Here is a 23883-nt window from a genome sequence, read left to right as displayed (position 1 = left end):
GAACTACAAAATAACACTCATCCATTTTACCAAATCAACAAAATACCAAAAGAAAACAAACTGAAAGCTTATTCACAACAAAACATTTTATATAAAACATTTTATATGGACATTCATTAACAAAAAAAACAAAACAAAAACAAAATATAATGGCGGGGGGGGGGGGGTACAGACATGACAGCAGGAAGAAATAATGCTTCATACTGTAGCAACTATGAAGAATGACCACATAGTTTACTATAATACAGGCAAAAAAAAAAAAAAAAAAAAACCCATGAGGGGGAGACGGAGTCGCCAGCGGTCGTTTCTGCAGCAGCAGTCGTTTTGTTTGTCAGCCGGCCTTTCCGCCAAACAGCTCTGTGCTCTTTTGTTGTGTCGACTATAGCTCTGGACCGCGGGCCGCCTGCCGCGGAGCCAAGTGGTGGAGATGGAGATGATGGAGCCGGGCTCGGCGGCGGCGGGAATCAAATATGAAAAGACACAAGATTCATGCAAAAAATTTTTTTTTTTTTGTTGTTTTGTTTTTTTTGTTTTTCTTTTTGACTTAACAAGTATCGCTCATGCTGGTTTGTCCATGCCTTCAGTGGCTCCAAAAGTCCATCTCTGTGTGGTTTTTGTGTAGCACTTTTCAAGTCGGGAACCAGAAACATGCTGGGGACTGCTAGCATCTTTGGCTGGTGCCTTATTTTTTTTTTTTTTTTTTTAATTGTGTCCAGAGCACATTCACTATTGAAATACTATTGAAAAAAGAAATGTAAATGGTATGATGAACTATAACAGCAGCACATTTAATAATAAAGGGGAAAAAAAACACATTATTGACCGGCGTTGAAGTGGAAAAACACTATGGTAGCTTACAAATTAGCATATTTTTTTTAAAAAAGCTGTCCCATATTATGCACGTACTTAGATCATATTCCACATTTACATGTTTGTATTTCACCATATTTGGGTATTAACCAGCTTATGTATTTATGAGTGATAACACTTTGACATTTTACAATATTTCTTCAAACGAACCTGGAGCTACAGACCTGTCTGAGCCGACAGACTGAGCCACTGAAATGTAAAAGGAATTGGCTTTTCAAAACTAGAAACAAACAGAAACAACGAGGAAAGGAGAGAAAAAAAAAAGAAAAAGAAAAAAAAAAAAGAACACAGTTGGTTTCAACCAAAGTGCTACAGGCCTCATTTCAAACAACTCAGTCAACTGCAAAACATTGACACTAAAAAGGAAAAAAGAGCCATTACTGTATACTCTGAAATATAATTCAACGTCATGCTAACAGATCCTATGATCAATCAAAAACAAATGATCAAAAACAACCTGGACTGAGAGGACTAAAGTCTGGCAATGTTACATGCATTCGCTTGTTTGTCTCCACTCATGTACATGCTCAGATTTAATCCAAAGCATTAAAAAAAACAAAACAAAAAAAAAAGAACAAACCTTGAAATTTAACTTGCACCTTACTGGAGAAGGAACAACATTTAAAGATATATAAAAAATATATATATCAACAGAAGATGAGGGAAAGTAAATAAAAACAGCTATTAGATAATAATAATAATAATAACAATAATAATAACAAAGATAATATATTTATACATACGGCAGAAAAATGTGCTTTCTACAAATCTTTGGAACAAAAAACAAAAGCCCAAAAAGCCACGTTTTGGAAATATAGAATACAATGGTATAGAAATATGCACAATAGTAAGGTGTTTTGCATTTAAATATTTACTATTAACTCACCAACTTGATTGCGCTCTTGCTCAGTAATTGCTGCTGGCAGCATTTTGAACACAATTACCAACTAAAGTATGTTTCAGGAAGACTCATCCAATGTCGAACTCTCCGTTTAAAAAAAACGGAGCATGAAGGGGAAAAAGAATCCAAATCATCCAAATTATAAAACCGTTACAGTAAAGTGTCACCCCAGCCCTGGGGGCTGTGTGCCAACCGTTTAATTTCAGACGTCAACTCAGCTAAACAATGCTTTCCGTGTAGTGTTGCACTTTCTGTAGTGTTTTGAGATATTGTGCCTGTTTTCACTTGATAGACGGACGATTTGTAAACTAGATGCTAGGTTGTTTTTTTTTTTTTTGTTTTCACCCCAAGGCTCACTGTTGCTGTAGCTGAGTTAAACAAAATAATTGCGATAATAATATTAATAATAATAATGATAATAATAATAAATTTGGTAACTTTTTTTCTCTAAACTAATTTCTTTGCATATCATAACAATTTTTAAGTTTAAAGGTTTACCATTTCCACATACTAAGAAAACTTGAGGTAAGGAACAGCTCTAAAAACCCTCCCTCCTCCTGTAGCGTAATAAACCGCCGCCGCTCCGGTCCAAGCTGCCACGCTCAGTCTGCCCCTGCCAGAACACAGCAGCAATGGAAATCCTCTCATCGCCACCCGCCCACGTCAAAGAGGAATTACAAAACCCGTCAGTGGACGCTTTTTCTTGTTTTGTTTGTTTTTTGTTTTTTTTTTTTCCCCAAGATGATTCTTTTCGATATCCTGGTGTGTGTGTGTGTGTTTTGTGTGTGTTTTGTGTGTGTGTGTGTGTGTGTGTGTGTGTGTGCGTGTGTAAGTGCGTGTGTGTGTGTGCACCATATTCTGTCTTCTGGTCACCCTGATGATGATGATGATTTGTGGACACCTCCATCGCTCGCCTCCCTCTCCGGTTCCTTAAATGCAGAGTGTGTGTTCGCCACACGTGGTTGGGCTCTTTCCCTCACAGGAGTGACAGCTGCTCAAATGTCAGTCATCCACGTATACAGACTTTGGAAGAACTTCTGGGCGCTGTCCCAAATCTTGTGCTGCTGAGTGCCGAGGGAAAAAGATAGGGGAGACTATGATACAGCCGTGCAATAGTGAAGGTGGCCATTTAAAGTCTTTTTTTTTTTCTTTCCATTTCTCTTTTTTTTTCTTGGAATTACTCAAAGGCCATCCTTCAGTCTTTAATACAGCATTCCTCTATTTCGGTAGTAGCGTATATAAGAAAATGTGGGACTGTTCTGGGGTGGGATGTGAAATATGTTGTTTGTGGATGACTCCACGCTTTAAAACTGGGTGCAAGTCAACCTCCACTTCAACAGGGGGAGCTCTTTCAGAGTAATTCAATGGAAGAGAGGAGCTCCTGGGAAATGAAGTGTCTTCAATAAGGGGCGAATCTACTGTAGCCTCCTCTGTACAGTGTGGCCTGTAAAAGAAAAGAAACATGCACTGATTAAGCATAATATTTACCTTCAAATAGTATTTTATTCACTCACATGTCTGACATTCTCAGAGGCAATTTTGAAAACAAAATACCACATTTAAGAAATTTTTCTACAGTTCCACGGAGTCGTCTCAGCTCTTATGCACTGGTGCATTTTCATTCAGAAGATGATTTTCATTACGGCAGCCAAACGACTGAAAAAGTGAAAGTAGCTAACGTTTAACTGAATAATAGGTGGGAATCATGTTAAATTTAGAATATTAAAATTTTTGACCATTCTTATACTGTAACAAACCTGACAATGAACCACGTTGCTTGCATGGACTTACCATGGCTCCAACACCGTAGGCAGCCGGGGCCAGCGCAGCATGGTAGGGGTCTGCCGTGTAAACTCGTCCGTAACTGTCAGACATATCGCAGAACAATAGTTTACGATTTGTCAGAGATATATATTTTTTTTTTTATCAGAAACTGTTCAATACGATATTAATCTGTTCTGAATTGGTCTGGTCTGTGATAGTTAACAGCAGTGATCTCAAATAGGAGCGAGAAGTGTGAATGGCGACACACCGTCCAGTGCGCTCACAGAGCAGCCCACTCACCTGTCGCTGTACGCCGCCGCTGCAGCCGCCGCCGCCGCAGGAGTCGCTACTGCAGCCGGCTGGGCGTAACGATATGCTGCATAGCCACCCTGTGAGGAGGCGGGGGGGGGGGGGGGGGGAGACGGCCACAAGAGAGAGAGGGGGAGAGAGATGCAATGGTGGGATAAGATAGGAGGGGGACAGAGAGAAGAGTAGAAACACCGTTAAAAGTTTGCCTGGCTGCAGATTAAACAGACGAGCAGTGGATCTACGAGGTTACATTGTGAGAAAAACTGCTGAGAAGAGAGCGAAAGATTAACAAGCAGACAGTCAGCAAAACTGGCTAATCTGGTGCAGTATAGCATTCACAAGGATGTAGCTCAGGCTCTGTGTGGCTCTCTCACTCCATGACCAACACGGGAAACACATCAGAAAAACACCTTTGATCGTGCATAACGCTCTTTTCTGTGGCAGCAAACTGCTTCGTCATGTTTCCAGCGTGAGTTAGACATGGAGGAAGAGAGTTCATAGCCATAACTGTGCGCCACCCCGGTTCCCCTACCAAAACGCACAGTTAAAGAAAGGGGAAGAGGTGGCGAGATGATTGTGTCATTATTTATGTTTGGATGAACAGCTGATGAACAGACACAAAAAAAAAAAACAAAAAAACAAAAAACAAAAAATGTATAAAAAGAACAAAAATAAAAACTACAGGTGTAAGAAGACAATCAGCCAGTCGGATTAAAAAAAGGGCAAAAACACACACTCTCGTGTGACCAGCGACCAATCACTGACAGACACAGCATGCTTTCCCAAACTCAGAACGTACAGTGTATTAGACCAAACATACCTATGGAAAATAAACAAAAACACACCACTGCATTCTACCCTAAAGAATCAGTCACAACCAAGTCCCTGCATTCAGGACCACACAGTTGCTGCTATGGTAGGAAGGCTGGACTGGGAGGGAGGGAGGGAGGGAGGGAGGAGAGGGAGGGAGAGGATGGGGAAAAGGGGAAAACACAGAAACAGGAGTAGATGAAGAGAGAAGAACAAAAGAGTAAGATAAAGTGATACAATGGGGAAAAGAAAGTGTTCCAGCTACCTCAATAATGTGGAAGAAAAAGACAAAAGATGTGAAAAAAGAAAGAAGGAAGGGGGGAGGGGGGTTGGAGGGACTGGGGGGAAGTCAGCCTTGTAAGTGTGTCCGCATGCTGACATTGATTCAGTTAGCATGCCACAGGTGAAACAGATAGGGAGATTCCTGGAAGGGGTCTGAATGAACGACTGATTAAATGAGTATTCTTGGCCTGAATCCCTCAACGCTGGCGGTGAGTGACAGTCAAGTCGCCTATTTCTGTATGAAAATGATTTCTATTCAAGTGATACCTCATCCATCTACATCAAGTTAAAAAAAAGAAGAAATTTTCATTTATTTATTTATTTTATTCTTTGTCTGAATCAAGTAAAAACACATCTTCTGATTGAAGTTTTAAGTTAAATGAAAAAGGTGAACTAGGTTTTATTTTTTTTTTTACCATCCTAACACATAATGACTGTATGGTAGACATAGATCCATCAAATTGGGTAAAATATGGCAAAATCTACTAAGAAAAAGTTAATATTCGCTTTGTGGGACCTGCACAGTATTAAACTAATTAATTGCAAACTCATCTGATGAGTGTGAAATGCAGCACTGTCCAAAAAATCCCCAAATCACCTCATGTTCATCTGTATTTCACTCCTTTTAGCACTATTGCATGTAAAATGGTTTGACATCTAAAAAAGAATGACCGATTTCAAAAGGAAATCTTTACTTTTCTTTGTCTTTTCATCAACAACACATTGCAAAGTCTCCTTAAAGATTGTATATTTGCAAACTAATGAAAAGAAAAACATACATTGTCTCAATATGTCAACCCAGAACAGATTCAACTATTTTTTTCTACTGAAAAAACTGAAATCATCCCCACTAAAGTTTACTGGGTGATTTCCAGCCTATCTATCGGCAGTGTATGTCCACCTGAATTATTATTATTTTTTTTTTTTTTTAAAGAAAATCAGAATCAAACGTGTTTCTCTTCTTCCCCCTTCCGCAACTCCACCCATGTCAGAATCCAGTGAGTTAGTAAAAGAAGACAGAAAAGGCATTTCAATCTCAGATGGTCAATAATGTCTAGCAGCACGCAGTCATTGGAGACGAGGAGGATGCACACTGGCTCTCACACAGAGTGTGTAAACCCTACCTGGGGCAATCTGCCACTAATGTCCTGAAACACTAGTCTACAGAGAGAACAGAAACAGCTATTGTCAACCTGGTCTCTCTCAGACACAGACGCATACACACGCACACACGCACACACCATTACACACAGGCACACACACTCCATAATCACGTTGATACAAACTCACAAATGCACAGAAACAAACCCGAGAGGAGTCTACTCATACGAGGTGTGCCGGTCTGCAGAGGGATCGTGTTTCCTAGCGGATATATTGTGTATCATCCATTGATCATGGAGCACTTCAACTGAGACTGCTCTTAAAGTGCATCTGAAAATGGGATGGGAACATTTATTGCAATTTAAAAAAAAAAAAAAAAAAAACTCTTGAATGCAAAATGTAGGGTGAATTATAAACCAAAGAATTGAAAAGTAGACGTCTCTGAGGGTTTGATCTGTGCTGTCTCACACACTTGAAATCCCGCAGGCAAGAGGGGGGGAAAACGTAGGTGAGGAGTGAGGCAGCGAGGAGAGACAGGCATACTTACATAGAGATCAGCTGCACCGTAAAAACCATCCTGATAGGCCATCACACTGAGAGAGAGACAGACAGACCAGGAAGGAAAGGTAGAGCCGTGGTGGGGGTAAACCAAAATCAAAACAAAATAAAACAAGAAAAAAAAAAAAGAAAAAAAAAGAAAAGATGGTGTGTTGCGCCACCATGTGGGCATTGAGCAAAACAACAAACAGAGGTGGTGTTTAAGGAGGAGAGAGGTGAGAAAATGGTGCCAAACAGATTGTGAGAGAAAGAGAAGAAGAAGAAGGGTGAGATTATTACACACCGTGCAACATGCAGGACTAAATACCACCTCGCTGTAAGCAAACGCACCGACTTTACAACCATACGACTGTCACTTGGGGCAGGGAGACAATTCATATTTATAAAAACGACTTTTATTGTTCTTGATACATTAAAAATCGAGGTTTTCAAAATTTGGGAGGATGAGTCGGGGACTCATATTGAACCATATTTCTTCGTCTCCCATGCTGCACACTAAACAGTAAATAGTAATAATTAAAAGGGTGATTCTACTCAAATATGAGTTTTAACTCATCATCCCTTAAAAAACATCTCATAAGCCTTACTGAACTGTATTATTTCATTGCTCTATCTTGTCTTCATCACATCCATGAATTCAGTTACAAAATGTGTGAATGAAATAATGAAAAATAGAATCACTCTTCCTGCCAAAGCCCTCACATTTTGAAAACTGCTGCAAGGATTATTAAGGATCATTGCCACTTTTTGAGGTACAAGGAAATGGTATTTCAGCTCGGCAAACTATCAACGTCACTCCCAGAACAAGTATTCAAACACTGCATGCACAATAATGAAGTCCTACTTTACTGGTAAATGAAGCCATGCTTTTAAAGAAGGTCGTCATTTTCAGACCCTAAAATCTACTTCTTATCTTAAACGCCAGTTTGCAGGTGTGGTCCTCGTCATTTCCGAGAGTGTGTTTACCCGGGGTAGGTGGGGATGGCAGGCTGTGGGACAGCTGCCCTGACTGCACTGTAGACCGGCCGAGCACGACCCCGGAGATGAGCGCCTCGAAAGGTTGCAGCTGTGGAGGCGGCAGCTGCTGCTGCGGGGTAAGGAAACCCTGGCACTGCGACAGAGAGAGAGCGAGAGTGAGATTGACACTTTTAATATCCTAAATGGACGTGAACACAAAGCAGTTAATCAGTAAATAACTCCCCCAATCAATCAGTTTGTCTACCAGAATGTAAAGTTATTGGATTGGGGGTAAAAAAAAAAATGGCCGAAACACTCACTATGAAAGCATATCTGATACAGAAAAGCATTGCATCTTGACATCTGAGAAGCTAAAAATACAAAAATGTTTCTGTTTTTAGGCACTCCTAAAAGCATCCTTTTGGTATTAAAATATTTGACTCTCAGCTGATGAATAGTTACACTTCAGTAAACGGTCTAATTTCCAGATGCTGTTTTCTTACCTGTATAGAGCTCAGGGCTGTACATGGCTCCAACCATGGGACTCAACTTCCAGCCAGCTACGGTTCAATAAAAACAACAGCAGGTACTTAGAGCCGCGTATTCACATCGAGCACAACCGCGGCAACATTTTTACGACTTGTTTGTTTTGTCCAGAGTGATATGTTGCTGTCTGTTGCTGCGATTTAATGGATTCCAGATCAATTTCAGCACTCTGCATTTAAATCTATAGGAGTGTGATATAACTAAATACCAAACTACACCTGAAAAGATGCCCTAAGGTCACGGGGTGATATTGATTTCACGGGGCGAGCCGTGCAAATGGCGTTACCATATGGTAGTGCTGCGAGGCCCTCTCCATTGGAGTACGGCGTGGTCATCTTCTTGTTCGTCATCACTCTGGCCGTGGCGTTATTGACCTGGACATTAGAGGAAACGGTCAGGGCCTCATAGAGCTCACATTAATACATGTACGTGTGATGAGGAATAACAGAAAGTTCTACATTGCAAAAAAAAAAACAGCTACAGCTTGTGTTGCTTAAGGTGAATGTACTCTGTGAAATACACACAGACACACACACAAAAAAAACAACAATACACTCCTCACATGATGACTGCAGCCTTCAAGTTAAAAAGTGTGGCGTATCTTTATACTTGTAACAGTTTTTCTATGACAGCGGTTAATTCTCTTGATGAGCAGCGATGGTATTTGATGCATGCGCTTCTTTTGAAGGAAAAAAGACTTGAAAACAAGGATCTTGGTGAGTAGTCAGGCAGTTTTGCACACAAACAATGCAACCATTGGCACACAGAACAAAGAAAACAACAAAATATTTCAGAACAAAGGCATTCAAAAAAGAAATCCATGACCATTATATTGCTACCTTTAAAAAAAAAAAAAAAAAAGGAGGGAAAAAGAAGGTGAATTAAGCGGCAGATTCATCAGTAGAACACAATGCAAAAAACATCAATCAAAGAGTTCATACACAAATTACACACAGCCAATCAGGAGCGCATCACATCACCAGAGGTGAGCAGAACTAGCCAAACAGCAAGCATCAGATGCAGCGAGAGACCAATCAAATCAGGTTGGCAGCCCTCCCGATCAAATACACATCATACAGAAAAAAAAAAGGAGGAAGAAGAGGGAGAGAGAACAACAGAGATAAGACAAAGATGGAGGGATGCAAAAGGAGGAGCCAGTCCACATGAAAAAGACACAGAAACACACATACATGATGTGATCGAGACGCAGAGAGTGAACAATCCATCCAAATGTGCAATTCTTCAAATGAACAAACAATAGGATGCGGCACGCACATACAGAACACGTCTGACCATTTGCCTACATTGGATCTGACTGTGCATGAGCAATGATGGAGAAATGATGAATGGAGCAAGGACGAATACAGACAGAGAAGAGTCTAGATAAATGACAGAGAGGATGGGGGATGCAATTATCATTCCTCAAGAGAAAAAAAAAAAAAATAAAACAAAATGAAATAAAATATCAAATCAAACCATGGCTGTGAAACACTGCCAGACATTCCAGGTCAGTGTCGCACACCAGAAACACCTCGAAGCACACAACCACCAACACACACCATCCAAAAACCAAACCGATCCAAAAGTAAAACAAGGACACCTCAATGCAGAAAATCAGGACAAAGAAAAGCTGCTTCGAATGTTTACAGCCATTATAGTTTCAGCTTTTTTTATCCCCTTTCGTGTCTCAAACACTAAGTGAACATGTGAATTACCTTTAAGTTACAAGAATTTTTAATCCCTGTTGGGGCACGCGCTAATCTTCAACAAATAAAGCTTTGATTTAACTTGGAAAGTCTGCACAGCATTACAGAAAGTGATAATCAAGCACTACGGCACACCGTTGCATACTGGTATCCCCCTCTCCAGGTACGCTAACATAGCACTCATGCTTCGGCATGCTGTCCCGCTAAAGGTGCGAAAAAATGCAGCTATTGGCTGACACATGACACAGAGAGATGACTTGGCACTATATGGCGTCATACAGATGACGAGAAAGAGAGTAAACCATGCAGGATACAGCTCTGGAATTAAATGCTGAATGCAGTTAGAGAGGTGATTGGAATGAATGCATAAGAAGTGGTAGTCATAGTTGTTGCACTTGCAGATAGATGCAGTACATTCAGTTATACAAGTGGCCTTTGTAATGCCATGCGGTCAATGGCTAATCTCGTAATAGTTTTCATTCACCACCTCCCCAATCAATCACAGGATTAGCCAATCAGGTTCTGTCAATCAGTCAATCAATCAATCAATCAATCAATCTAGCTCCCTTCAGCACAGGAGCCCTTCATTTAGGTGTTGGGTGCATTTTATTTCATTTGGACGGATGGGGTGGGGGGGAGGGGTCATTCAAAGATGATGCCATGTATACACAACTTACCGTTGCCAGGGAAACGGCGTGAGGACACGCGAGCAGTTACCGTGGAGACTGACAACAACAACAACATACAAAAATCATCAGGGAAATAGAGAAAATATATGTAAGAAAGAAATGATGAACAAAAAAAAAAAAAAAGAAGAAAAAAAGAAAACATAAACAAAACGAGGTAATGAAAAGCAACCCCCACCCTGTGGTAGAGAGGAAGCGGTGTCACAGGTCACGTGTCAACAGTCACCTATACGTATCAGCCGTTTCACAACAACGTAGCCCCTAAGAACCCACTACAAACACAGATCATAACACTTTACACAGGAGAAACACGTAATAAGAGAAGAGGAAAGGAAATAAAGGTCGGACTAAGGAGGGGAACTGCATTTTTTTTTTTTTTAAACCCAGATTTAATTCAAATAACAAAAAAAAAGGCTCTCAAAAATCAAAATTAATCCCAGTCTCCAATGTTGGTGCTACCTGACTACATCCCAGGACAGGGAAATGGACAAGAGACATGAGGGGAGGGAGGGATGGACAGCAGAGATGCAGGTGCAGACGGGGACACGAACAGGGAGAGACGGACGGACGGACGGACGGACGGACAGACTGGCCTGGTGAAAAAGAGTGGAGGAGGACGATGGAGGAGAACCAAAACGTAAAGAAATCAATCAAAGAGAAAAGAGGGAATGACAGCTATCTATTGCATACTCGTCACTTGTTCAGTCTTTCTTCGCCCTCCATCTTTTTTTTTTTTTTAATTCAGCACACCCACACACAGAGACAGAGACAGAAGAGTGCAGGACAGTCAAGACCATGCAGAATAGCTGGAGTAGCAAGTAGAAGAAGATAAATAAATCACAAGATAAATAAAAGCGTGACTGAAAATCAGGAGCCAGAGCAAATGGCGAAAGCATGGTGTTTTTGATCTCCAAGGCCATTTGCAACTGAAATCCGAGCTCATGCTGACAAATCAACAGAAAAACATGGACGTCATAACAAAATGCACTTCCATGAGATCTGGTGGGGTTTTTTTTTCTCTTATTTTCTTTTTTTTTTTTGTGGTGGATGCAAGTGTGTGCACGTGTAGACGATCTACATCTCTTATCAATACCATCCATCTTGCAAGTCAGAAATCAAACATTGTTTTGAAGCATCAGAAATGACACCACACTTCTCACAGCAGTCTCATTCCCAAAGCTTGCCTCCCTGAAAATGCTCCCATCATGCATCAGTCTTGAGACACAACAAACACACACACGCACGCGCACACACACATAAAAAAAACAAACTGCGACCCAGAAGCAGCCGTGTAATGTTGAGTAAAAGAGTGGGAAAAGCTCCCCCACAACAGTCTGACCATATGCCCCATCCATGCAACATACAGTAGCCTCTTAGAGACACCAGCAAGCACTTTTTCCCTCCTGAGGAAAATAACTGGAGGCTCTGAACTGCCCTTCTGGTCATAAACACAACCATAAACCAAAATTAAGAAATAAAATAAAATGCCACTCATCATGATCATGGAAGAAGTGATAATGGTGATGGAAAAGGTGCAGGAAAACAGAAAAAAAAAAAAAAAAAAAAAAAGATCCTACATGCTTTGACAGAAGCGGATACCATCAGCATCAGTGTCGAAGTGACAGTCTCACCAGCCATGCCAGTTTGTGTCGCCACGCCACCCAGCATGCTTTGCAAACCACACGGCTTTTAAAGATCAAGGTGCAATGAACAGCCCACGACATCCACAAGAACGGCAACATCAGCATGAACATCGACGGGGGGGGGGGGGGGTGCCGTCAAGAGAGACGTCTGTGCGTGCAGCGTCACTGCACCATGCTATAGTGAAGCCAGAGAGGGTTAGAGTTCAACACAGAGCAGCCATCCGGAGACCTGGTCTGGGGCTGAAAGGGCCGGAATAAACTTATTGTTGGACATGAAGGGGAAACAGAGGAGAAAATGGTCACCGTTTCGAGAAAAAAAAAAATAAAAAAAAAAAAAAAAAGAAGGGGAGGGGGGGCGAAGGGAGGTTGAGTTACCTCAATTTTACGGCCCTCCACCAGCGTGCCGTGCAGCTTCTCTCTGGCCCGCTCTGCGTCGGCACTCGACTCGAACGTTACAAAACCGAAGCCCTGCAAACAGAGGAGGGGGGCACAGAGGCGGGGAGGGAGGAAGGATCGTAAATGCCAGCTAAGACTTCTGCTGAGCTCATTTCTGTGACTAAAATTTGAGCCGTTTGACAGGTTTATTATTCACCGCCGTACCTTGGAACCCCTCTCGTTGAAAATGATCTCCACATCCAGGATTTTGCCAAATTGCTGAGGGAGAAGAAAAAAAAAAAAAAAACAGGAAAGAGGAGAGGAAAATGAAGAGGCTGAAGCAGTAAAAGTCACATACTGCATCTCTCCACAGGGTGTCAGCGCTCCTCGGCCATGACGGGCTGGCACAGCGCCAGCCGCTGGTGGAGCCTGGGCTTCTACCATATCTCCCTTGCCTCTGCTCTTTTCTCTGTGCCGCATTTTGGAGGCATTCCTCTTACAAAACAGGCAGGCACGACGCCAGATCAGAACACCTCACCTCGAATAACCTTCTGAAATTCAGCCACTTTGGATTTTCAACAGTGCAGATTCCTTTCAGCAGAAACAGATGACACAGAACTATATTTTCATTTAAATCATCCCCTCGAGAATCATTAGAAATATCTACCGGTGATGAAAGGGACATCTGAGGATAGGGTTGCGCTGATGTGGCGTTTGAGCTATTTTCACAAACTGCAGGCATTTATTTTAAAAAACAGATACTACTTTCTGCTGTGATTCACCGTATGAATGGGAGGAATAAAACCAAGTGCGCATACCCCGAACATCTGCCGTAGGTCAGGGTCTCGAAAGCGAAAGGGGATGTTCGACACGTGGAGGCGTTTGGGGGTCCCCTTGGCGTCTGAGTCATCCCCGGCACTCCCGCCGCCTCCCCCTCCCCCCGAGCCGATCCCAGACTGACCGTCAATCTGGGAGGATCCGTCTGACTGCTGGGGCAGAAGTGGGTTTAAAGCACAGGAGAGAGGAAACATACAGACACCACGAGGGTTATGATTGATCTTCAACTGTCACACGAACTGATCTGTCACAGTCTGGCTGCAGCTAATGATTCCTCAATTCATTAATTAGTTCACAAAGGCAATGTCAGAGAAAAGTGATAAATATGCACACTTCTTCATGTAGACATTTCTTCTTCAAGGTTCGGAACATATTTGGCTGACAAATTTGCACAAATTCAATTCTGACAGAGAAACAGGAAAAAAAATGAGCATCACAGCATTCTATGTCTAAGTGAGAGCTGACGGTCTGATGGCATTAGGAATGAAATCTTCCATAACGGCCCTTTGGCAATTTCTTTCAACGTTACTGCTAGAAGAAGTTGCAGTCTGTGCACTCATGTTGTAGCAACAGCAAAAAGATACTCATTAAAACACCCAATATCAAACGTAAAGGCTGCGCGATGGGTGGTGGTTGACACTCTAGCCTCCAGTCTGAACTGGGGTTGCTGGAGTTTGCGTTCTCTCTTTGTGGATTTTCTCTGGATCGATGTCACGGTTCCAAAAACATGCATTAAAGGTTAATTAGCAGATCAAAATGGCCTGCAGACGTGAATGCGAGCGTCTGTGTTTTCCCTGTGAAGGACTGGAGAACAAAGCTGCTTCAGAGTCTGTCAGTGAACAGATCAGTTAACTGGCACACCATGGCAACATCCCTGTAGCTCAGTATTACATCTGCTCTTCGCCATTTACCTTCGTTACTGTGCATACTCGTGTGTGTGTTCTGTATGGCTGCACGCATGTGCACTCATGCAAATTCATATGTGCAGGAGTGTATGCAAATATTTTCCATTTGAATTTTTGGTGAAGCAAATTGAGATTCATTTTATGGTCAGAAAGGTGCGATACAAATGAAGACTGATTGATCAGTCGCTGTAAATCAGTAGCTGTGGGTGCAAAAGGCCGTGCTGGTCAGGACTGGATTCTCATTCTCTTGCTGTGACGCAGAAATCTGTCGGGTGTTTTATTCAATGAATAAACATGATTAGACAAACAGTCCAATCTGTATATTTAACACTACTGGTATCACTGTACTTCAGCTGATAAAGTGTGGCATTATCAAGGGAAAGTCTTTATTTCAGCTTTATATTGTTATTGTTTGCCATAACAGGTTTTTTTTTTTTTTTTTTTTTACGTTGTCAAACACCAAAAGAAAAACACAGAAAAATAATGTGGCTTTTATGGGGGTGTTTTATAATTTTCTGCAGCCTAAACGAAAAAATATTCATGAATAAAATACAGCGATAAATTTAAAAACGACGTCTGAATGAAGCATTGCTGCCTACAATGGCAGTGTTTCCATTGTTTTCAAACCTTTTTCTCTTTTAGCTCAAGCTGTCGGTTGTTGTGCTTTCTGAATAAAGACATTTCACTGAATCATTTTCTTATTTCACAAATAGCTCGGCACACTCATCAATATTTATCAATACTATCCTCATATCTGTTTCCGTTTATGAAGTGAAAACAAACCTGTTCTGGTTATACAGAGCTGGATTAATATTTTGGCTGCCGACGAGCTCGAGGACGGCAACCATAAATCTAAACTCCGGGTAAAGCAGGAAAACACTGGAGGTTTACAGATTTCATAACCAGGAAAAATAAAATCAGAAAGGTAGTGATCATTTATGGCTTTTTTTTTTTTTTTTAACATCTGTTTACCATATCTGTGCACAGACAGTGGCTCTTTGTGCTCTCAGGAGGAGCAGACCTGGTGTGGGCTGCTCACAGAGGAAGATGCTGGCACTCACTTGGGCACTGAGGCTGTTTGCGGCGTTGGCCGCGCTGTTCGCCGCTCCACCGGCTTCCACGGGGCCCTGGACGGCGCCCGCCGCGTACAGGCTGCCCCCGTAATCCAGGGCCAGGCCATTCTGGGGCGGCGGCGGAGGGGGAGGCGGGAACGCGGAGAAAGGTGGGGGCACGAGTCCCTCCTGACCGCCAGCACTATCCTGAGAGCCCTGTCGGGGGGGGGGGGGAGGGAGCAGAGTGAGGAGGAAGTGGGAACTAAAGTGGCCGACTGGCGAAAATCCACAGTATCTTTTACTGAGAGCATCACCCGACCACACAGAGACCACTTTCCCAGGAGCTCCGCTGTAAAAGTCAGACCTGCGTGGATATTGTGTTTCCATTTCCTCGTATATGTGTGTATATGTGTGTGTGTGCAAAAGCGCACATGTATCGACACCCCCCCCCCCATTAAATATTCACTGCAGTCACATCTATTATTGAGGGTCGGATGCCTCCATGCTCGGTGTGTTGTACAGTGATGAGTGCCTAATGCCTGCACACACACACGCACGCACGCACGCATACACACGCCTCTGCAACACAAACCACCTTTGACACGCTCACACCCACGCACTCAAACGCTCACACACAAAGACCAACTGTTAGCAGAGAATCCTGCCCAAGTGTTCCGTACACATTATTACCCCCAGAAGACACTTGTTAAAGTTACTGCTAATGCTGAAACCCGTAGGAGAATAATAAGAGGTTCACAATCACAAGCTGGAGAGGCACAAACACCTCACAACACACACATTCTCACACACACACACACACATTCTCCGCTGCTGGCAGAGGGGCATTTGGATACCCTAAATGGTCACAGAGAGTGAAGGGAGACGCGGGAGAAAAGGGGAAGGATGAGCGATAGGAGGTGATGACTGATAGAAGAAGCATGTCAAGTCATCACCGTCGTTCCCGTCTATTTAAAAGTCAAATGACAGAGCAGGGTGATCAATTATCTAGAGACAATGACGACATAAGAGGATATTTTGTTTTTTAATTACTAATGGAGCGACCTTCCACCGGAGGATGAAGCACATGTGATCCTGTTTCTGTGCACATATTTTTTTATCAACTCATCTCACATAGTGTTAGTGTTAGCTACTATTAGTTCTCACTTCATTCTCAATCTCCTGCTCTAATTGCCAGTTTCTGCTGTCACTAAGGGACGTTTAAGTGAATAAAGTCAGTAGGAATGACTCTTTCCGGAAGACGATTGTCAAGATTTTTGAGAGTTAAGCATCTAAAATTCACTTGAGATTTTTCAATCTACTAAAAAACTATTTGGCAAACCCCCAACTGACTGTCACTGTCTGCACGCCATTAATCATGGCAGCAGCCTGGCTAATAAAAACATAAAATCTCAGCCTTTGTCAGAGGTGGAACAATTAAATCCTGGAATTATTCCAGCAAAAACCTTCAAGGCAGAAGACACAGCCAGAGCGCCACAACAGTGAGGTATATTAAATACCAAGGACTAGAAAACTCATTCAAACGGTCAAGAAAATGCATCAAACACACCCGAAATAGAAATTTGTGTCTCAAAACGGTTGAAAGAAAACACATAAAGATCTCTATAAATATGATCTTGCAGCCACTGTGTTGAGCCTTTTGTTCAGCCTATTATTCTTGTTCTTTTTTTGTCCTCTCTTTGTTCTTTTTGTTCTACTCCTACGTCTAATCATAATCACCATTATCGTTTTTCACTATTGTTATTATTACTATTATCAATAGTGGAGGCACTAGAAAGAAGACGGTAATAATTCTAATCCATTAGTAAAGCTAATATTTGGTGTCTTTTTCTTCCTATCGCCAAAATTATATCTCTTCTGAAAAGGCTGTCCACCAAACTCACGAGACATCTGCTTGGCTCGATTCACTTTAAGTACGACCGCGTGTGTGTGTGTGTGTGTGTGTGTGTGTGTGTGTGTGTGTGTGTGTGTGTGTGTGCGTGCGTGCGTGTGTGAGAGAGAGTGACAGGCTGCAGCGATGCCCATCTGAGTTGCACAATAGATCACTGTCCCTTTGGGAGTGTTAAAAGTGTGTGGGAGGGTGTGTATGTAAGTGTATATACGTGTGTGTGTGTATGTGTGTGTGTGTGTGTGCGCGTGTGTGTGTGTGTACCATCTGTCTCACAGCTTTTGACCTTTCCCAGCGTCACACCTGTGACACGGTAGTCCGACCCCTCGACTCCGACACAGACCGAGGTACGAGCACAGTCGACACGGATCACATTGATACGAGACATGAGAGCCGGAAAAACAGCCGACTGGAAACTTTGTTACAAAACGAAATGAGGCAAAAACCGAAGCGGGTTCCGCAAAACACAAAATGTTCGCCGTCTTACAGTGATAACTTGTGTGTGGCTCCACAGTCGGCTGAAACGGTGTCAAAGATCTACAGACGGATGGATGGAGAGAGTAAATATTTACAAGATCAGGAATTCCTCCCGTTACCTGTGTATCCTTGCAATTTAACACAAATGAAAAATACTGTCACACAGAAGTTAACGTCTCTTCACACGTAGGTATTTATCGTCAATTAAATCTTTCTTGTCAGGTGTAATAATTTGCTGCCTTTAAGACCAGCACTCACTTTAATTACAGGATGTTTGAAGAGTGAATTTAGCTGTCAAAACTGCTGAACTGCTTTTTGTTATTAAATAATAAAAGGAGGAAGAAGATGCCACCCCTTGTCTGCCCTGTGCAAATCAAAAATCTATTAATCCATCATATCAAAAAAAAAAAAAAAAAATGAAGCCATCTTCTATTTGCACTTCTATAAAGACTTCAAAATCTTTGAAAAGTTGTCTGTGGAAGTTTTAACTGAAATGTTTTTGACAAACAAAGTAAGTCACTGCAGCTTGCACTGTACACATGGCTTTTACGGTAGAAATGAATGAAAATGATCATTTTTGTGAATCATTTCTTCATATTTTCAAATTCTGCAGAATCTGGTCAGGCAACTTCGAAGAAACATACCTTCTTTGCTCGTTATTTTAGCGTGCGGGACGATGGAAGTACTTTTATTTTTCTTATTCCTTCAGTACTGGTTTTTTTTTTTTTAACTCATTACCACCTTTTCTTTGTCCATCAGGTAGTTCTTCCTGTGTTTCCTGCTCTTGTGAGGTGAAGAAACGCCACCAGGTGCTTTACGAGAAATGCTTTGAACTCAGCTGTTAATGACTGCGCCGGCGGTCTGCCTTTTGTGATTTCAGCGGCACAACCAGAAATCCTGTTATCTCGTCCTCTCTCTCTGACAGATAGCAGGCAGTAAATACATGTTTATCATTAATCTCGGCATTGTACACCTTGTACTGAAGCGGCGACGCCACACTTTTTCACTGCACGCATCCCGTTTCCATCCGCAAAACCCCCGAGCGGCGCCGGATTTCAGGTGGAGGGCCTCCACCTCGACCAGAACAGACACCGTGTTCTCCATCTACGGTGTCTGGCACGGGCGCAAAGCAGCCGCCAGATTACTGACCACAGAATCCAAGTATAACTTCATTCACATTTTCAGAGAGCAGCTGTGTCCGCTCATCTAAACCCCGCAGCTGTATGAACCTCTTCCAATCCATTCCGCAAGCATCCAAATTAAGATTTTGCTAAGTGATAACATCGCTCACATCTTGAATGCCCGCCTTAGTTTTGTGTAGCAGCTCCACCACCACCTTGGCAACGCATGATGATTTTTAATTTTTTTTTTTTTTTTTTGCACCAACTCCTATTGTTTTGTGTTAAATCCGTTATTGCTTTGATGGTCTGATTTTTTTTTTTTAATCATTTAAGCAAGCAATATTTTAGCCATTCTTGAGCTTAATGTGCCGAGAAAAACTGATTTCAGATTCCTCCTTTTATTTTCTGTTAATACCTAAGATAATTTTATGCTCTAATTAATGAACAACAGCTTTAAAATGGACCAGAAAATTGTGCGTATGTGAGGAATTCTCTCTTCGTTGTACAAAATACCCCTTCTGTTACATCACCGATGGTAATAATGTGAGCATGAGCTGCAATCCTCTGATGAGACATTCTGAATTTATTACATTTGCTCGATTCAGAGACAGAGAGGGGAAGAGCAGAAATGGGGAAATTAGTCAGTTTATATCATGCTTTTAGCTGCAGGAGGAAAAAAAAAAAAACAGACACAATATGCTGAGTGACACAGTGGATGACCTCACCTTGCATCACCCTATCCTGGATTAAACGCGTTTGTCGAGAGGAAAATGATAGGTGGGTGGAGCAAGTCATTCTGGGTCGCCAGGTAGGAGCTAACCTGGATGGCAAACAAACTGAGAAACCAGACCTGCTTCTCTGTTCTCCTAGAAAGGGAAAGTCGATCGCACTGCTTGGGTGAAGTGGTGAAATGGGAAAAGCGAGAAAGGCAGATTGCCAACGTTTTGGAACAATGAGGAGACTCCCTTTTTCTGAAACGGGTTCAGAAGACTAATGATATGGAAATAAGAGAGAAATGTCATTTTTCTGTGTGGATGGAAATAATCTGTGGGTCTTTTCCATACTGAAATCCATCTGTCTACTTTCACATTTAAACCAGGAACAGATTTTCTCCTAAAGAGCTCACTATTGAGTTTCTGCAGTAGCCCAGAATTATAAAACTAAATACTTTTCTCCACAGAAGGCCTGCCTCATTTTTCAGGAAATTCTCAGCTATCAAAAGTTCTCTTTTCTAGAGAAATAATGGGATCCGTATTGTGTTTACATCTGCAATCCCACTGCTACATGAGGATAAATCTAATTTACAGCACCTTTAGGTAGATGTCAGAGACATCAAGCCAAGCTTCAGCTCAGGCTACGTATGACTTCATATGGTGAAGTCAGAATTATGATTTACTTACACCAAGATGTTCTCGGGCATTAATACACTATATAACTGAAATAGAAACTTTCACACCTTCATGTATCAGTTCAAACATGTTATTAAGGAGAAGCCCATTCTGAAATTAGGTTTAGATCTTTGGGTTCTGTTAATAAAAAAAAGGGAGGGGAAAAAAAGAAAAAAGAAAAAAAATGTTATTAAAAAAAGAAATCCAAATGTCGTGAAGACATTACTAGCCCCTGGTTTTTAAGGCACAAACACCAATATTGTCTGTTGCTGTAAATGGAGATGAGCCAAATCTCAACAACTTGCACCACCGACTTGGCTAGCATTTACACCATGTGTCTTTCCTGCCATGCAACTGGGAATAAACCCAGGTCCCCTGCACTCAAGGTCAAGACTTAACCGGATGTGCCATCAATTTATTAATAGTCTCAACTAAGGAAAGAAAAAAACCAAACAAATTAAACAAGATGAGAAATCACGGTCAAGGGAACCTTCTCATGCAGCGAGAGGAACAAAGTTGCTGGCTGAAACAAGTGCAACAAAATGTTACCTTTGATCCGATTTGTTGGGAAAACTACCCTCCTACTGCGCAGTAAGACGCTCATCACGGCTCCAGTGTTGTCGTAGTCGAGTCCCAACATTGATGACTCATGACACATCTCACTCGACTACAGATGAGTCAGTCTTGGACTTGACAAGTTGTGATGCAACTCAGACGGAACGATAGTGACTTGGATTTTCATGCGGCGCTCTTGAGCTTTGATATCTCGGACGCAAGGTTCCGATATTGGTCGCAAACATGGCGTGTCACCTCGGCGGCATGAACCTCCGGTCATATCCCGACTCTGTCAGTCATCCGAGTCACTTTATTGTTGCTGCTTGTGCACACAAACAGACTACAGCCTAGCGGGAGAATGGACAACCCCGGCTGTTGCTGCTCCTTCTGCCAGACCAAAATAGAAGTGGGAACTCAAGCCAAAAACAACCTTGTGTTTGTGTTTGACGATTGGCCTTTTCAGAGGAGATCCATTTTAGCCGCATCCGAGCAGTCCTCTTTCTACCTGATACACCATGTCAACAACCTGGTATCTATAAAAACAGTACGGTTCTGCCCCCACCTCCCCCTCCCCTCCGCCCGACAGACCGCAGGTCCTTTTTCTGACTGCGAGTGGCCTTTTGTGATTCGCATCGGGCTAAAAGCATCCACTGAATAAATGCGCACAGATAGGAGGATAAGAGGAGGAACAAAAAAGACAAAGAGGAGGGCATTCTTGATCCATCCGAAGGGACGTTCCGCCCCGTGGACAAGCAAACTACATGTTGTGCATTTGTGTCAACACTGGGGCCAAGTGCACGTTTGTTTGTGTACATGTCTTGTGCATGTCTGCACGAGCGTTTGCGCATACGCTCCCTTAGTGTGAGGATGTTAAGGGTTGTGTAAGTGTATGCGTTGGCCAGGCAAAGCCAGTGACTCAGAGCGGTAGCTGTAGCTGGCTTACTTTCGGGTCAGTTAGCAGCAGCAAGTGTGTCTGAGGAGGCATGTTATAAAATGTGCGTGTCTGCAGCAGTCTCACTACGCTACAGGAGGAGGAGGAGAGGAAGGAGGAGGAAGAGGAGAGAGGAGAGGAAACATGGTTAAGAGCTAACTAGGGCATCACTGGGTCATTTCACATGAATAATGACATCTCAGGATCTTACTTTCTCTGGCCTCCAGCCATTAGTCTATAGCCCAATTCAGCAAACTTGACTGTGGAAAACGTGATTCATGCTGTTCGCAGCAGCTCACATTTTGGCTCGGTGATCGTATTAAATGGGGAAGTTCAGCGTTCAGTTCAGATCTTGGCTCCTGAGTCCGTGCTGTTGTAAGCCAAGCTGCAAACAGCTGGAGAAGCGTTTACGACGTGTCTGCGGCATACCAATGAGCCAGGAGACACCCTCTTGTTAAATTATTCCATCCCACGTCAACCCCTCCTCCACCTCCTCCTCCTCCTCCTCCATCACTCGTCCTCCTTCTCTTGCTCGTCCTCTCTGCTCCTCTTGCTGCTGTTCTCCCTTTCCTCCCACTCTCTCTGCTGTGCGCTTCACTTTTTTACGCTTCATAAAATCCAGACGGGACCCTTGCATACGTCCCGCCCCCACACCTGTCAATCGTGCTCATTTGCCTCATAGCAACAGGATCAGCGGCGTCCGGGCTCCTCCCTCCACACGCTTCTCCATCTCCTTATAGGGTAACATGTCTGCTTGTCAAACAAACCCATCCCAGTCCACCCCCCATCCTTCTCCTTGTAGGGTCTCCCCCTCCTCACACGCCACGACCGGGAGACTCCCCCTTCCTCATACATGTGCGCATGAACACGCACGCATGCATGTCTCGACTTCCCCCTGTCATCTCCTCACCAGCTGCATCGCCGGTCCATTTGGTACCACGGCAGCCCTTTTATGAAAGACAAACACTCCAGAACAAAAAGACGATGACACTATTTGTCTGCATTATTCCTCATTAGAGTCCACACGGCAGCCCAGACAAACACATGCCCAGGTGAACACACAAACTTACAAACAGACAAGTATTTACTCAACACACGACACGCCACTTTCAATAGATTTAGGTATGACCATGGAACGAGTTTGTCCTGTTTTGGTGTTAACAGAGGGTTCGGTGATAATACGACACTCGCCCGGGCTGACCAGTGCGGTTTGAAAACGTACGCAAGCCAGCTGTAGGAGGTGTTGTCACTGTCAACCGCACGATCCATAGAGTCAGCGAGGGCAACCCCCATCTATTTCAAAGGCAATGTTTTTTCTTTCCTTCTTTTTTTTTTTTTTTTTTCCCTCAAAGTCACGCAGATGCCTCACAGCAAGTGCTTTTGAAGCAATTAGAAAGGCAAATAGCTGCCAAGGTGCCATAACCGTTACGGCAGCTCAAGATTTGAGCAATTGCATAACAATTTTTTTCTTCCCTTTTTTTTTTTATGGAAGTATAGTCCAAAAGGTGTTAAGCTCACATAGCTCTCCTATCAACATTTCCCTCGAACCATCTAACAATCTGCACAAAATGAGTGAGTCATGCAAGTTGCCACGGCAACACAGCTCATTGGGATCATTTAACGACCATCATTGTTAACCCTGCACAGAATCAATAACAAGATTTGGGAGGTGGAGGCGGCCGGGGTGAGGGGTGGCGGCGGCGGTGGCAGGAGGTTGAATCCTCACGACCCCGTTCACCGTTTATGCAAGCGTGGCAGGAGTTGCATAGCTTTAGCAGCAGGTAGGCGTCTCTCCCTCGCCTCAGGGCGCACACTTTAGGTGGGGCTTGAGAAAATATTTGACTCTTTTTGCGCCCGATGTGCTGCTATGACTCTCCTCACAGAGCAGGCAGCAACAATTAAGATAAGTAACACAGCCGAAGAGAACGAATCACCCCCAGTCATAACGCAACAAATACACACACATAAATGCAAAGTCAGCTTTGCTGTCTGAAATTGCATCACTGAGCAAACTGTCTCTCTCCAGTTGACCTACAATATTGTCACATTTCTGCGTCGCTCTCCACCTGGTCCCCCCTCTCCTGCACACTATGAGTCTGCTAACCCACCGACTTCCACGGTAAGTGGCCAAGGGTGTCCCGTCACCTTAAAAATCAATTTCCTTTTCTCATGCTCCCATTCTCTCCCTTTTCCAACCCATCCC

The 23883-nt window shown here is 42.9% G+C and overlaps 1 protein-coding gene across 4 annotated transcripts in view; it reads right to left on the bottom strand.

Annotated features, from left to right (window-relative positions):
* Positions 1-2699: 2699 nt before the first annotated feature.
* The window catches only part of rbfox2 (RNA binding fox-1 homolog 2), a 34597-nt gene continuing 13413 nt past the window's right edge, over positions 2700-23883 (bottom strand). For 2 of the 4 annotated variants that reach the window (XM_030095211.1, XM_030095214.1), the window contains 11 exons: positions 15312-15518; positions 13327-13497; positions 12734-12787; positions 12509-12601; positions 8385-8472; positions 8056-8112; positions 7562-7706; positions 6585-6630; positions 3836-3924; positions 3563-3635; positions 2700-3215 (listed from right to left, as the gene is read on the bottom strand). In XM_030095211.1, coding sequence (XP_029951071.1) covers positions 3171-3215; positions 3563-3635; positions 3836-3924; positions 6585-6630; positions 7562-7706; positions 8056-8112; positions 8385-8472; positions 12509-12601; positions 12734-12787; positions 13327-13497; positions 15312-15518 — 1068 coding nt within the window. In that variant the 3' untranslated portion in view covers positions 2700-3170. Of the gene's footprint in view, positions 3216-3562; positions 3636-3835; positions 3925-6060; positions 6098-6584; positions 6631-7561; positions 7707-8055; positions 8113-8384; positions 8473-12508; positions 12602-12733; positions 12788-13326; positions 13498-15311; positions 15519-23883 lie in introns of those variants that run through there. The other 2 variants (XM_030095212.1, XM_030095213.1) reach the window with 2 other exon arrangements.

This window comes from Salarias fasciatus, chromosome 6, assembly GCF_902148845.1.
Source record: "Salarias fasciatus chromosome 6, fSalaFa1.1, whole genome shotgun sequence".
Classification (NCBI taxonomy): Eukaryota; Metazoa; Chordata; class Actinopteri; order Blenniiformes; family Blenniidae; genus Salarias; species Salarias fasciatus.
This window is presented reverse-complemented; position numbering and strand designations above follow the sequence as displayed.